Source organism: Oncorhynchus masou, chromosome 19 (assembly GCF_036934945.1).
Source record: "Oncorhynchus masou masou isolate Uvic2021 chromosome 19, UVic_Omas_1.1, whole genome shotgun sequence".
NCBI classification, from domain to species: domain Eukaryota; kingdom Metazoa; phylum Chordata; class Actinopteri; order Salmoniformes; family Salmonidae; genus Oncorhynchus; species Oncorhynchus masou.
In genome coordinates this window covers 9,041,052-9,054,911 of record NC_088230.1, presented here as the reverse complement: position 1 = coordinate 9,054,911, position 13,860 = coordinate 9,041,052, and the positions used below count along the sequence as shown (strand labels likewise).

Below are 13,860 nucleotides of genomic sequence, written 5' to 3'. Positions count from 1 at the left end.
AAAACATTCTCATGTGACTTTGTTGAATTTAATTGCAAGGCTTTCACATTGAAATGTCTGATTTTCTTACTTCAATAATGGAATATGTAAATCTAGTGCTTTATATTTGACACACTGGCAAAATTACAAAAAAGAAACATTACAAAAATATTTTGAACATAGCAATCTTGCGGTGTTACATAAATGCACTAAACTGGTGCAAAAGCCCTGGATGAAAGAGTTCTGTTTAAAACTACTGAAACAAATGTCAACCACGATCCTAAAATTATGTTATTTTACAGAATGTCCATAGCACTAAATAGTTTGGAAAAATTGACAAGCCCCAAGGCATTTCTGATCAGCAGCCGAATAGCTAACTTGAGCCAAATGAGGTGAAGCTGGGTGATTTAAGTAATAACAAAAGGAAAAAGCAAGGCAAATTACTGAATAATCTAGAAGTAAATTCTGGACACAGAATGCAAATAAAATGCCATTGAACTGACAAGAAATTGTCACTGAACAGTTTAATTGATAAACGTCCCAGATTCTAACCTGGAATAGAATGTGTGTCTGCACAACCTACTAGTCACTGGACTGGCTTCCTCTTTGGCTACTGCTCCAGCGTTTCCTGGGTGGGCCGGGCCGAGTCTCTTTCCCAGAACTCTATGGACTTGTGCCGGATAGCAGTTATGGGCCATTCTTTCGGTGGAGCAACAGTGATCGAAGCACTCTGTAAAGAGATCAACTTCAAGTAAGAGCTATCCTTCTCAATTTAAACAGTCGTTTTAGTTTTCAAATGTAAACTCAGCAAAAAAGAAACGTCCCTTTTTCAGGACCCTGTCTTTCAAGGACAATTTGTAAAAATCCAAATAACTTCACAGATCTTCATTGTAAAGGGTTTTAAAACTGTTTCCCATGCTTGTTCAGTGAACCATAAACATTTAATGAACATGCACCTGTGGAACAGTTGTTAAGACACTAAATTCTTGCTTGAGAAATTGATCTTTGCTAAGAAGCTATTTTTGTTTATTCGTTTACCATTTTAATTGAAAACAATAATAGTAAGGTACTTAATTGTTACCCAGAAATGATTTGATATCGAGATAAAAACAGCTGCATTGGACCTTTAACATAACACCTAGCGACCTTGTCCAGAGGTTCGGATCTCTTGGCTAGCCCCCAAACTCACAATAACATTATTTCTACACTGAACAAAAATGTAAAACGCAAAATGCAACAATTTCAAAGATTTTACTGAGTTACAGTTCATATAACATGTCTGGTGAGTATGCAGGCCATGGATGTACTGTGACATGGGGCCGTGCATTATCATGCTGAAACATGAGGTGATGGCGGCGGATGAATGGCACAACAGTCGGGCTCAGTCGTGGTATCTCTGTGCATTCAAAATTGGCATCGATAAAACGCAATTGTGTTCGTTGTCCGTAGCTTATGCCGGCCCATACCTTAACCCCTCTCTGTTCACAACGTTGACATCGGCAAACCGCTCACCCACATGACACCATACACGCGGTCTGCCCGGTTAAGCTGAAAACGGGACTCTTCCATGAAAAGCACACTTCTCCAGCTTGTCAGTGGCCATCGAAGGGGAGCATTTGCCCACAGAAGTTTGTTACGACACCAAAATGCAATCAGGTGAATTCCCTGGTGAGGACGACAAGCATATGAAGATGAGCTTCCCTGAGATGGTTTCTGACAGTTTGTGCAGAAATTATTTGGTTGTGCAAACCCACAGCTGTCCGGGTGGCTGGTCTCAGACGATCCCGCAGGTGCAGAAGCCAGATGTGGAGGTCCTGGGCTGGCTTGGTTAGACGTCATCTGTGGTTCTCTAAAATTAGGTTGGAGACAGCTTGCGGTAGAGAAATTAACAATCAATTAGCTAGCAACAGCTCTGGTCGACATTCCTACAGTCAGCATGCCAATTTCATACGACCTCAAAACTTGTGGCATTGTGTTGTGTAACAAAACTTCACATTTTAGTGTGGCCTTTTATTGTCTCCACCCCTAGGTGCAGCTGTGTAATGATCATGCTGTTTAATCATCTTCTTGATATGGCACACCTGTCAGTTGGATGGATTATCTTGGCAAAGCAAAAATTCTCACTAACATGGATGTAAACAAATTTGTCGACTAACAGGGATGTAAACAAATTTCAGTTCATGAAAACAACACTTTTACATGTTGCGTTTATATTTTTGTTCAGTGTATATGCTGTTGATCTCCTCAGGTGTGGCATTGCCCTGGACGCATGGATGTTCCCCCTGGATGAGGAGATCTACGCCAGGGTAAAGCAGCCTATCTTCTTCATCAACTCTGAGAAGTTCCAGTGGGCCGGGAACATCATGGCCATGAGGAAACTGGTCCCACCTGACTCCTCCTCCACACAGAGGAAAATGGTCACCATTAAGTACGGAAAGAGTATACATTCATTGTGTCTGAGATGACAATGTGAAGGATTTGATTTGTTTTCCACACCTATTTGGTTTAGCTGATCTGTGCACAAAAGACCAAACAAAACAAACACCATCTCTGAATCCACTCTGGTCTGCTGTCATTTATCTCGTGTCTGGGCACTTGCAAAACCACTTCCTTATTTGAAACTAGTCTATCAGTGCAATAAAACCTCAGAGTTGTGTATCCTCCTCAAATGAGGAACTTCTTTTCACAGTTCAACTTCACAGTTCACAATCCAAAGAACACACAATTGCCTCAATTGTTATCTGAGAAGTACATCAATTGCTGTCCCCAGTCCACCTGGCTGTGCTGCTGCTCCAGTTTCAACTGTTTCAACTGTTCTGCCTGTGGAACCCTGACCTGTTCACCAGACATGCTACCTGTCCCAGACCTGTGTTTTCAACTCTCTAGAGACAGCAGGAGCGGTAGAGATACTCTTAATGATCGGCTATGAAAAGCCAACTGACATTTACTCCTGAGGTGCTGACTTGCTGCACCCTCGACAACTACTATGATTATTATTATTTGACCATACTGGTCATTTATGAACATTTGAACATCTTGGCCATGTTCTGTTATAATCTCCACCCGGCACAGCCAGAAGAGGACTGGCCACCCCTCATAGCCTGGTTCCTCTCTAGGTTTCTTCCTAGGTTTTGGCCTTTCTAGGGAGTTTTTCTTAGCCACCGTGCTTCTACACCTGCATTGCTTGCTGTTTGGGGTTTTAGGCTGGGTTTCTGTACAGCACTTTGAGATATCAGCTGATGTAAGAAGGGCTATATAAATTGATTTGAATTGATCAATAACATTTGTGTTGTCCTTTTTGCTTCTATGGCTGACCCTGGCTTTGGATGCCGCAGGGTCTGTGAGTGTGTGTGCGTGCTTTTGGTTTTCTGGGGGTTGGGTTAATCGAAAATACATTTCTGTGATCTGAAAATTATAATGGCCTCTCAAGTGTTCTTCTTGTATTCACCCACCAAAGAGGAACGGTTCACCAGAGCTTCCCAGACTTCACCTTCCTGACAGGCAATTGGATCTGGAAGATCATGAAGCTGAAAGGAGAAATCAACCCTCAGGTTGCCATCGATCTCTGTAATAAAGCATCGCTAGCATTCCTGCAGCGACATCTAGGTAAGGATCTGTATGGTGTTCATTTGATTTGTAAAGGAGGGTTGCTTCAACATTTGCCTGGAAACCCGATGTTGAAATGCATTCTACATTTGGCAGAAATTAGCATTTGAATCAGGAGAGTTCTCTCACAACCTCTGCAAGCTAGAATGTTTAATAAAATTACATTTGAATGTACCTTACTGTTTGGTCCTTTTGGCCGAGCTCGTGCACGTGTTTACATGGTCCTACGCATGATTCAGGTGAAAGCACAGCCAGCTCTTTGAAACGTTGAGGCAATTACACTTTCCTGCGGATATGTGTTATAGTGTGGACACTATATAAATAGTTACATTGAATATGTTATTGTACTTATCTGCAGTATAGTATGATTACTATTTATGTGTTCATGGTTATTATTGGCATTGGCCTTGACCATGACTTTCCCCTTTGATGATGTCATCACCCAGAGTTGTACCTATTCAATGCGACTCTACCACAGGTTGAGTGTGCTGTATCACTTTGCTGTGTTTGTACCGTTTGTACACCTTTGATTTGGTTGAAAGTAAAGGAAAGTAATATTGAATTGCGTGTGGGCTTTCCTTGTCAAGTTACTACAATATGTATCGCATTCCTAAAACCAAAAGGACCAACCGCACAGACAACGGTTATAGCACGTTAAAATATACTTTTATTCAAAATTCTGGCTTGTAGAGTTTGTGAGAGGAAACTTTACTGATTCAAACGCAAATTTTTTGCCCGACAGAAACCTGGAATAACCTGGAAAATAATTTTGAGTGCCTGCACAACACACTCGTCACTGGACTGGCTTCATCTTTGGCTACTGCTCCAGCGTTTCCTGGGTGGGCCGAGTCTCTGACACAAAGACGACGTCATCGTCGCATTTGACCTCCTGTAAGGGATTTCCTCCTCTTCTTCCAAAGAGGAGAGGCGAAAAGGATCAGAGGACCAATATGCGGCGTGGTAAGTGTCCATGGTTCTTTTTAATACGTAAATGTACACATGAACAACTAAATACAAAAACAAGAAACGTGAAAACCCCAAACAGTCCTATTTGGTGCAAACACAGAGACAGGAACAATCACCCACAAACACACAGTGAAGTATGATTCTCAATCAGAGACAACTGATCAATCAGAGACACCTGCCTCTGATTGAGAACCATACTAGGCCGAAACATAGAAATACCCAAATCATAGAAAAACAAACATAGACTGCCCACCCCAACTCACACACCTTGACCATACTAAATAATGACAAAACAAAGGAAATAAAGGTCAGAACGTGACAGTACCCCCCCCCAAAGGTGCGGACTCCGGCCGCAAAACCTTGACCTATAGGGGAGGGTCTGGGTGGGCGTCTGTCCGCGGTGGCGGCTCTGGCGCGGGATGCGGACCCCACTTCACCATCGTCTTAGTCCGCCTTATAGTCCGCCTCCGTGGCTTTCTAACCATGGCCACCCTTCTCAATGACCCCACTGGACAGAGGGGCAGCTCGGGACAGAGGGGCAGCTCGGGACAGAGGGGCAGCTCAGGACAGAGGGGTGGACGCTCTGGCGCCTCTGGGCTGAGGGGCTCTGGCGCCTCTGGGCTGAGGGGCTCTGGTGTCTCAGACTCCGGCAGTGCCGGACAGGCGGGAGGCTCCGGCGGCAGCGCCGGACAGGCGGGACCACCTGCAGGGAGGAGACAGAGAGACAGCCTGGTCTGGGGAGAACTTCAGGAGGCTTGGTGTTAGGAGGAGGCACCTGAAGGACCGGGCTGTGGGGGAGCACTGGAGCTCTGGTGCGCAGCATTGGCACCACTTCCCCAGGCTGGACAACTACTCTAGCCCGGACCCTCCAGAGTGCAGGCACAGGTTGAACCGGGCTGTGGGTATGCACGGGAGATCTAGTGCTTACTACACGCACCTCTCCCTTAGGCTCCACTCCCACATTTGCCCGGTACGAGCGGAGTCCAGGCAGAGGACGCACTGCACCCTCCCAGCGCCCCGGAGACACAGCACGCAGAGCCGGCGCAGGATACCCTGGACCAAAACTGCGTACCGGCGACCAGACCCGCTAAACAGGCACCATACGCCCTGGCTCGATGCCCGCACTTTTGGGGGGCTGCCTCTCGTACCTGTCGCACTGCCGTGCTGCCTCCTCATATCGCCGCCGCTCAGCTTTCGCTGCCTCCAGCTCTGCTTTGGGGCGGCGATATTCCCCAGCCTGTGCCCAGGGTCCCTCTCCGTTCAGTATCTCCTCCCATGTCCAGGAGTCCTGTGATGCCAGCCGCTGTTGTTGTTGCTGCTGCTGCTGCTGTCGTCGCTGTCTTTTACCACGCCGCTTGGTCCTTGGTTGGTGGGTGATTCTGTAACGGTTTTCTTGCGGTGAAGGAGAGGCGGACCAAATTGCAGTGTGGTGGTTATTCATGTTACTTTAATAAAGACTCTAACCATGAACAGGCTAACAAAACAATAAACGTAACGAGAAAACCAAAACAGCCTATTTTTTTTGAAAAAATAATTTATTACATTCAATACCATTCATTCTTTACAACTCATAATTTTCATTCATACTTCAATAATGGTATTTTAATTTAACTAAACAAAAACCCCAAACAAAACCTCAGGGGAGCATTTTCCCTCCCTGTCATCCTACAAACTACCTTTCCCTAACTCCCCGTCCCTAATCTATCCCCTTACAAATCTAAATGACACCCAGCCCTAAACCCCCCTTCCACCTCTCCCGTGCAGCATGCTGCCCCCACTTCCTCTCCTCCCTCTTCATCCTCCCCCTCAAATCTCCTTCCACCCTCCTCACTATCCCTTCCACCCCCCAATCTCTCCCTGTCTTCACCATGTTCTGCCTGGCTTCCCACAGCCCCCGTTTAAAGAGACTCATGAGAAGCCAGAGCAGAAACCTGTCCCTATCCGTCTCTCGCTCTCCCTACACCTCTCTCTAACCTGGCCCACGTCAATACAAAATCCCCTCTTACCAAACCTAACAACACCCGTGCCCTAGCCCATACTACTCCGGCAGTCCCAAAAGACATGGCACACAGTCTCCTCCCTGCCACAAGAGGATCTTGGACAGGTGGGGGATTGCGCCAAACTATGCCGGTACATGATGGAACGTACCGGCAAGCACTTGTGGAGGCTCAACCAATTCAGGTCCTTGAGCCTGTTGTCCAGGCCCCGCGCCTGCACTCCCTCCCAGACCCCTGCCGAGATGCCCACTACAGGGGCCGGACTCCCTGCTTGTCTGACCTCCTCATACAGGTGCCTGTGATCTAAACCTACTCGGGCAACTTCAACCTCAGGGTGCGCACGCAGCCACTTGGCCGCATGGCCAAAGTGCCACGGCAGCTGTTCCGCCCGAGGACCCGTGTTAGACCACACCATTACGCTTCTCGCCGGATACGAGAAGAACACCCGCAGGAGGTAACCGGACGGGTGTATCACTGGATGAACATGCTCCGTTAACAAGAAAGAAACAACAATTACGTCCAGCTTGAGAGGGAGATGTGGTACCCCCCCTACCTCCCTCCCCGATGGGACAGAGCATGCGTGCCCTGGCGACCCACTCGTACCTGCCACTCCACATGAACTGAAACACAAGCCTCACTAGAGGCCTCCTCAGACAAGCCGGCAATGGGTAGATGTACGCAAATACAAAAGAGACGGCAACACATCCACCTTTAGGACCAGGACCTTGCCCATAAAAGACAAATACCTAGCCTTCCACATCGCTAGCTTCCTCTGTACCACTGCGATACCCATGTTCCAGTTCAGCGTCGCTGAGCCGGAGGTCTCAAAATGGACCCCGAGAATCCTCAGGGCCCCCTCACAGAGAGATAACCCCCCGGGCACATCCGTTCTATCGCGCCATCTTCCGAAAAACTTAACGGAAGACTTTGCATGGTTCAGAACCGCTCCCGATGCTCGGGTGAAATCCCCAATGATGGCAAGGGACCTTATCAGGCATGAGTCCTTGCACAGCAGCAAGGAAGTGTCGTCGGCGTACTGCATCATATTAACACGCAGCCCACCACTTCCAGGGATCAACAAGCCTTCCACCCCTGTGTCTGCCCTAATGGCAGCCCCCAGAGGCTCCATGATAAAACTCAGCCGGCAGCCCATCCATCCCAGGCACCTTCCCTTTTCCCATCCTTCTAAGAGCGCTCTCAACCTCTTCTAGTGAGAACTGGGCCTGCATCGCTTAATGTCCTCTGGTAACCGTCTGGACACGTGTTCTAAAAACACATTTCCCTGCTCTACATCTATTTCCCTTTCCTTAAATAAACCTTGGAAATGATCAGTTGTCACCCTGACCATTTCCTCTGGCGTTCTAACTATACTACCATTTTCTTCCCTAACGCCATGCATTACCTTCCTACTCTGTCTGGCCCTAACCGACTTAAAGAACATAGCAGAACAAGTCTCATTGTGTTCTAGAAAGCCACTATGCGCACGCTCCAGGAAAGCTCGAGCCTTCCGCTCCTGCAACTCCCTGAGCTGCGCCTTTAGGGTTGCGGATCTCTCCCAGTCAAACGACCCGCCAAGGTTGCCTGCCTCGTACTCGAGTTCAATTAACCTTTGGATACGATCCACCACCCTCCTCTCCTCCCTTTTTTTCCTCTTACAATACCCTATTATAAAAGCCCTAATCCTCACCTTAACTAATTCCCACCACTCTAACACCCCCGAGCACATGGACCGGAGGCCTTCAAGCCTCCAAAAGAAACCAAAAAAAAACGTCAACAAAAGCCTGCTCCTCCAGCACATCCCGATCTAACTTCCAGTACCCCCTACCAAAGAGGCAGACTGGCAACCCCACCTGCAGGAGCACCCCGTCGTGATCTGAAAAGAAAACAGGCAACAGCCGCCCAGACAACTTACCCAAAGACCTGGGTACAAAAATATAGTTGAGCCTCCGCGCAACCCCCCTGGAGTTGCGCCATGTAGGACCAGCCATTTTCGGAGTAGTGTGCAGGCCACCATCAACCAGACCATGGCAAGCCATTAGCCCGGTGATGGCGCCTGCACTGCTATCCCCCCTCTTCCTAAATCTGTATTAAAATCCCCCCCTATCACTAATTTCCTATTTGTGACACACAGGGGCGCCAGACAGTCCACCATCTCCCTCCTGTCTGCCACCACCTGTGGCCCATATACCACCACTAATCTAAATTTACAATCCCTTATCGTGACATCCACCCCTATAACCCTCCCCTGCATCACCACAAAAGAACCCTCCACTTTTACCCCCATGTGCCCACACAAAATCCCTACCCCCGATGAGTGCACCCCCCAATACCCCAAACCGACCCCTCCCCCTTGTCCCACTCCCTCTTAAACCTACTAACATCCCCTCCATCCCTCAGGTGAACCTCCTGTAAAAAAAAGAAAAATTAGACCCCATGAAAGAATAAAATAAAAACATGTAATACACTCAAATACTAAACCCAGACAGAAAAAAAAAACAGGAGACTCACCCAATGCTCCCCTGCTCCATATCTACCGGTGATAATGGAGTTGTCAACCGTTCCATGATCTCGCCATCACGGTTGACAACTCCATTGTGTCCTCCTCCCAGAGCGCTAAGAACCTTGGCGTGATCCTGGACAACACCCTGTCGTTCTCAACCAACATCATGGCGGTGGCCCGTTCCTGTAGGTTCATGCTCTACAACATCCGCAGAGTACGACCCTGCCTCACACAGGAAGCGGCGCAGGTCCTAATCCAGGCACTTGTCATCTCCCGTCTGGATTACTGCAACTCGCTGTTGGCTGGGCTCCCTGCCTGTGCCATTAAACCCCTACAACTCATCCAGAACGCCGCAGCCCGTCTGGTGTTCAACCTTCCCAAGTCTCTCACGTCACCCCGCTCCTCCGCTCTCTCCACTGGCTTCCAGTTGAAGCTCGCATCCGCTACAAGACCATGGTGCTTGCCTACGGAGCTGTGAGGGGAACGGCACCGCAGTACCTCCAGGCTCTGATCAGGCCCTACACCCAAGCAAGGGCACTGCGTTCATCCACCTCTGGCCTGCTCGCCTCCCTACCATTGAGGAAGTACAGTTCCCGCTCAGCCCAGTCAAAACTGTTCGCTGCTCTGGCCCCCCAATGGTGGAACAAACTCCCTCACAACGCCAGGACAGCGGAGTCAATCACCACCTTCCGGAGACACCTGAAACCCCACCTCTTCAAGGAATACCTAGGATAGGATAAGTAATCCTTCTCACCCCCCCTTAATGACTTAGATGCACTATTGTAAAGTGGCTGTTCCACTGGATGTCAGAAGGTGAATTCACCAATTTGTAAGTCGCTCTGGATAAGAGCGTCTGCTAAATGACTTAAATGTAAATGTAATGTAAATGATAACACCATCCGTACTCCCGATGTCTCTTCCTCCATCTCGCCAACCCAGGATGCAACACCCCTCCCCCTCCCCAGCGCTGCAGCTGGTTTGGAAAAAAATAGGGGAGGCTGAGTCCCCAAACAAAAAACTCCCCACCTCCTCCTGTACCCAGTCCTGGGTCTTGTTGGGTGTCCCCCCACCCAACAGAAGTTGAGGGCCTGGGGAAACCAGCAGCAACCCAGAGGTTTCTCCCACCCCCATCGCTCTCTTGGCCATCCCCTCTCTCTCACTGTCGGCCAATCGCACCCTCCTCTTCACTCTCTTCTTTGGTGATGGCGGCAGTGGAGAGATACCACCCTCCCCCCGCCAGCTCCTCCACCATACCCCTCATCTCTTCCACCAGGGCACTTTCCCCCCACTCCACTTGCTCTTCCACCGTCTCCTTCTCCACCACCCCTCCCTCGCTTTCTTCTCTCTCATGAGTTTGATTTTCGGCGCCGACAGAGATGGCCGCCTCCCTTTGCGTTCCTAGGAAACTATGCAGTTTGTTGTTTTTTTACGTGTTATTTCTTACATTAGTACCCCAGGTCATCTTAGGTTTCATTACATACAGTCGAGAAGAACTACTGCATATAAGATCAGCGTCAACTCACCATCAGTACGACCAAGAATATGTTTTTCGCGACGCGGATCCTGCGTTCTGCCTTACAAACAAAAAAACGACTAAGAAAAAGAGGGAAACGTGGTCAGACTACGGAGACGGGCACATCGTGCCCCACTTCCTAGCATTCTTCTTGCCGATGTCCAGTCTCTTGACAACAAGGTTGATGAAATCCGAGCAAGGGTAGCATTCCAGAGGGACATCAGAGACTGTAACGTTCTGTGCTTCACGGAAACATGGCTCACTGGAGAGACGCTATCCGAAGCGGTGCAGCCAACGGGTTTCTCCACGCATCGCGCCGACAGAAACAAACACCTTTCTGGTAAGAAGAGGGGTGGGGGTGTATGCCTTATGGCTAATGATGCATGGTGCGATGAAAGAAACATACAGGAACTCAAATCCTTCTGTTCACCTGATTTAGAATTCCTCACAATCAAATGTAGACCGCATTATCTACCAAGAGAATTCTCTTTGATTATAAACACAGCCGTATATATCCCCCCCCCCCCAAGCAGACACATCGATGGCTCTGAACAAACTTTATTTAACTCTTTGCAAACTGGAAACCATTTATCCGGAGGCTGCATTCATTGCTGTTGGGGATTTTAACAAGGCTAATCTGAAAACAAGACTCCCTAAATTTTATCAGCATATCGATTGCGCAACCAGGGGCGGAAAAACCTTGGATCACTGTTACTCTAACTTCCGCGACGCATATAAGGCCCTGCCCCGCCCCCCTTTCGGAAAAGCTGACCACGACTCCATTTTGCTGATACCTGCCTACAGACAAAAGCTAAAAAAAGAAGCTCCCACGCTGAGGTCTGTCCAACGCTGGTCCGACCAAGCTGACTCCACACTCCAAGACTGCTTCCATCACGTGGACTGGGACATGTTTCGTATTGCGTCAAATAACAACATTGACGAATACGCTGATTCGGTGTGCGAGTTCATTAGAACGTGCGTTGAAGATGACGTTCCAATAGCAACGATTAAAACATTCCCTAACCAGAAACCTTGGATTGATGGCAGCATTCGCGTGGAACTGAAAGCGCGAACCACTGCTTTCAATCAGGGCAAGGTGTCTGGTAACATGACTGAATACAAACAATGCAGCTATTCCCTCCGTAAGGCTATCAAACAAGCTAAGCGTCAGTACAGAGACAAAGTAGAATCCCAATTCAACGGCTCAGACACAAGAGGCATGTGGCAGGGTCTACAGTCAATCACGGACTACAGGAAGAAATCCAGCCCAGTCATGGACCAGGATGTCTTGCTCCCAGGCAGACTAAATAACTTTTTTGCCCGCTTTGAGGACAATACAGTGCCACTGACACTGCCTGCAACGGAAAAATGCGGTCTCTCTTTCACTGCAGCCGAGGTGAGTAAAACATTTAAACGTGTTAACCCTCGCAAGGCTGCAGGCCCAGACGGCATCCCCAGCCGCGCCCTCAGAGCATGCGCAGACCAGCTGGCTGGTGTGTTTACAGACATATTCAATCAATCCCTATACCAGTCTGCTGTTCCCACATGCTTCAAGAGGGCCACCATTGTTCCTGTTCCCAAGAAAGCTAAGGTAACTGAGCTAAACGACTACCGCCCCGTAGCACTCACTTCCGTCATCATGAAGTGCTTTGAGAGACTAGTCAAGGACCATATCACCTCCACCCTACCTGACACCCTAGACCCACTCCAATTTGCTTACCGCTCAAATAGGTCCACAGACGATGCAATCTCAACCACACTGCACACTGCCCTAACCCATCTGGACAAGAGGAATACCTATGTGAGAATGCTGTTCATCGACTACAGCTCGGCATTCAACACCATAGTACCCTCCAAGCTCGTCATCAAGCTCGAGACCCTGGGTCTCGACCCCGCCCTGTGCAACTGGGTACTGGACTTCCTGACGGGCCGCCCCCAGGTGGTGAGGGTAGGTAACAACATCTCCTCCCCGCTGATCCTCAACACTGGGGCCCCACAAGGGTGCGTTCTGAGCCCTCTCCTGTACTCCCCACGCACGCCTCCAACTCAATCATCAAGTTTGCGGACGACACAACAGTGGTAGGCTTGATTACCAACAATGACGAGACGGCCTACAAGGAGGAGGTGAAAATAACCTCACACTCAACGTCAACAAAACTAAGGAGATGATTGTGGACTTCAGGAAACAGCAGAGGGAACACCCCCCTATCCACATCGATGGAACAGTAGTGGAGAGAGTAGCAAGTTTTAAGTTCCTCGGCATACACATCACAGACAAACTGAATTGGTCCACTCACACAGACAGCATCGTGAAGAAGGCGCAGCAGCGCCTCTTCAACCTCAGGAGGCTGAAGAAATTCGGCTTGTCACCAAAAGCACTCACAAACTTCTACAGATGCACAATCGAGAGCATCCTGGCGGGCTGTATCACCGCCTGGTACGGCAACTGCTCCGCCCTCAACCGTAAGGCTCTCCAGAGGGTAGTGAGGTCTGCACAACGCATCACCGGGGCAAACTACCTGCCCTCCAGGACACCTACACCACCCGATGTTACAGGAAGGCCATAAAGATCATCAAGGACATCAACCACCCGAGCCACTGCCTGTTCACACCGCTATCATCCAGAAGGCGAGGTCAGTACAGGTGCATCAAAGCTGGGACCGAGAGACTGAAAAACAGCTTCTATCTCAAGGCCATCAGACTGTTAAACAGCCACCACTAACATTGAGTGGCTGCTGCCAACACACTGACACTGACTCAACTCCAGCCACTTTAATAATGGGAATTGATGGGAAATGATGTAAATAAATCACTAGCCACTTTAAACAATGCTACCTTATATAATGTTACTTACCCTACATTATTCATCTCATATGCATACGTATATACTGTACTCTATATCATCGACTGCATCCTTATGTAATACATGTATCACTAGCCACTTTAACTATGCCACTTTGTTTACATACTCATCTCATATGTATATACTGTACTCGATACCATCTACTCTATCTTGTCTATGCTGCTCTGTACCATCACTCATTCATATATCCTTATGTACATATTCTTTATCCCCTTACACTGTGTATAAGACAGTAGTTTAGGAATTGTTAGTTAGATTACTTGTTGGTTATTACTGCATTGTCGGAACTAGAAGCACAAGCATTTCGCTACACTCGCATTAACATCTGCTAACCATGTGTATGTGACAAATAAATTTGATTTGATTTGATGCTCCTCCACTCGGTTGCCTTCTTCCACCACTTCTCCTGGTTCTCCTACTCCCGTGCCTTCTGTTT

General features: G+C 48.4%; 1 protein-coding gene across 1 annotated transcript; it reads left to right on the top strand.

Moving 5' to 3' along the window:
* The first annotated feature begins 537 nt into the window (after window positions 1-537).
* LOC135505534 (platelet-activating factor acetylhydrolase-like) lies at window positions 538-3,695 on the top strand. Its single transcript, XM_064924603.1, has 3 exons — window positions 538-730; window positions 2,228-2,407; window positions 3,437-3,695. The coding sequence occupies exons 1-3, from the start codon at window positions 645-647 to the stop codon at window positions 3,693-3,695; spliced, it is 525 nt and encodes a 174-aa protein (XP_064780675.1). The 5' UTR covers window positions 538-644.
* The last annotated feature ends 10,165 nt before the right edge of the window (window positions 3,696-13,860 follow it).

What these genes read in the sequence shown, in the direction of transcription:
- LOC135505534 (XM_064924603.1), top strand. Translation starts at nt 645, where the DNA reads ATGGACTTGTGCCGGATAGCAGTTATGGGCCATTCTTTCGGTGGAGCA. An exon ending in TGTAAAGAGATCAACTTCAA is followed by an intron (nt 731 to 2,227) that starts GTAAGAGCTATC and finishes TGATCTCCTCAG; the next exon opens with GTGTGGCATTGCCCTGGACG. An exon ending in AGGAAAATGGTCACCATTAA is followed by an intron (nt 2,408 to 3,436) that starts GTACGGAAAGAG and finishes CACCCACCAAAG; the next exon opens with AGGAACGGTTCACCAGAGCT.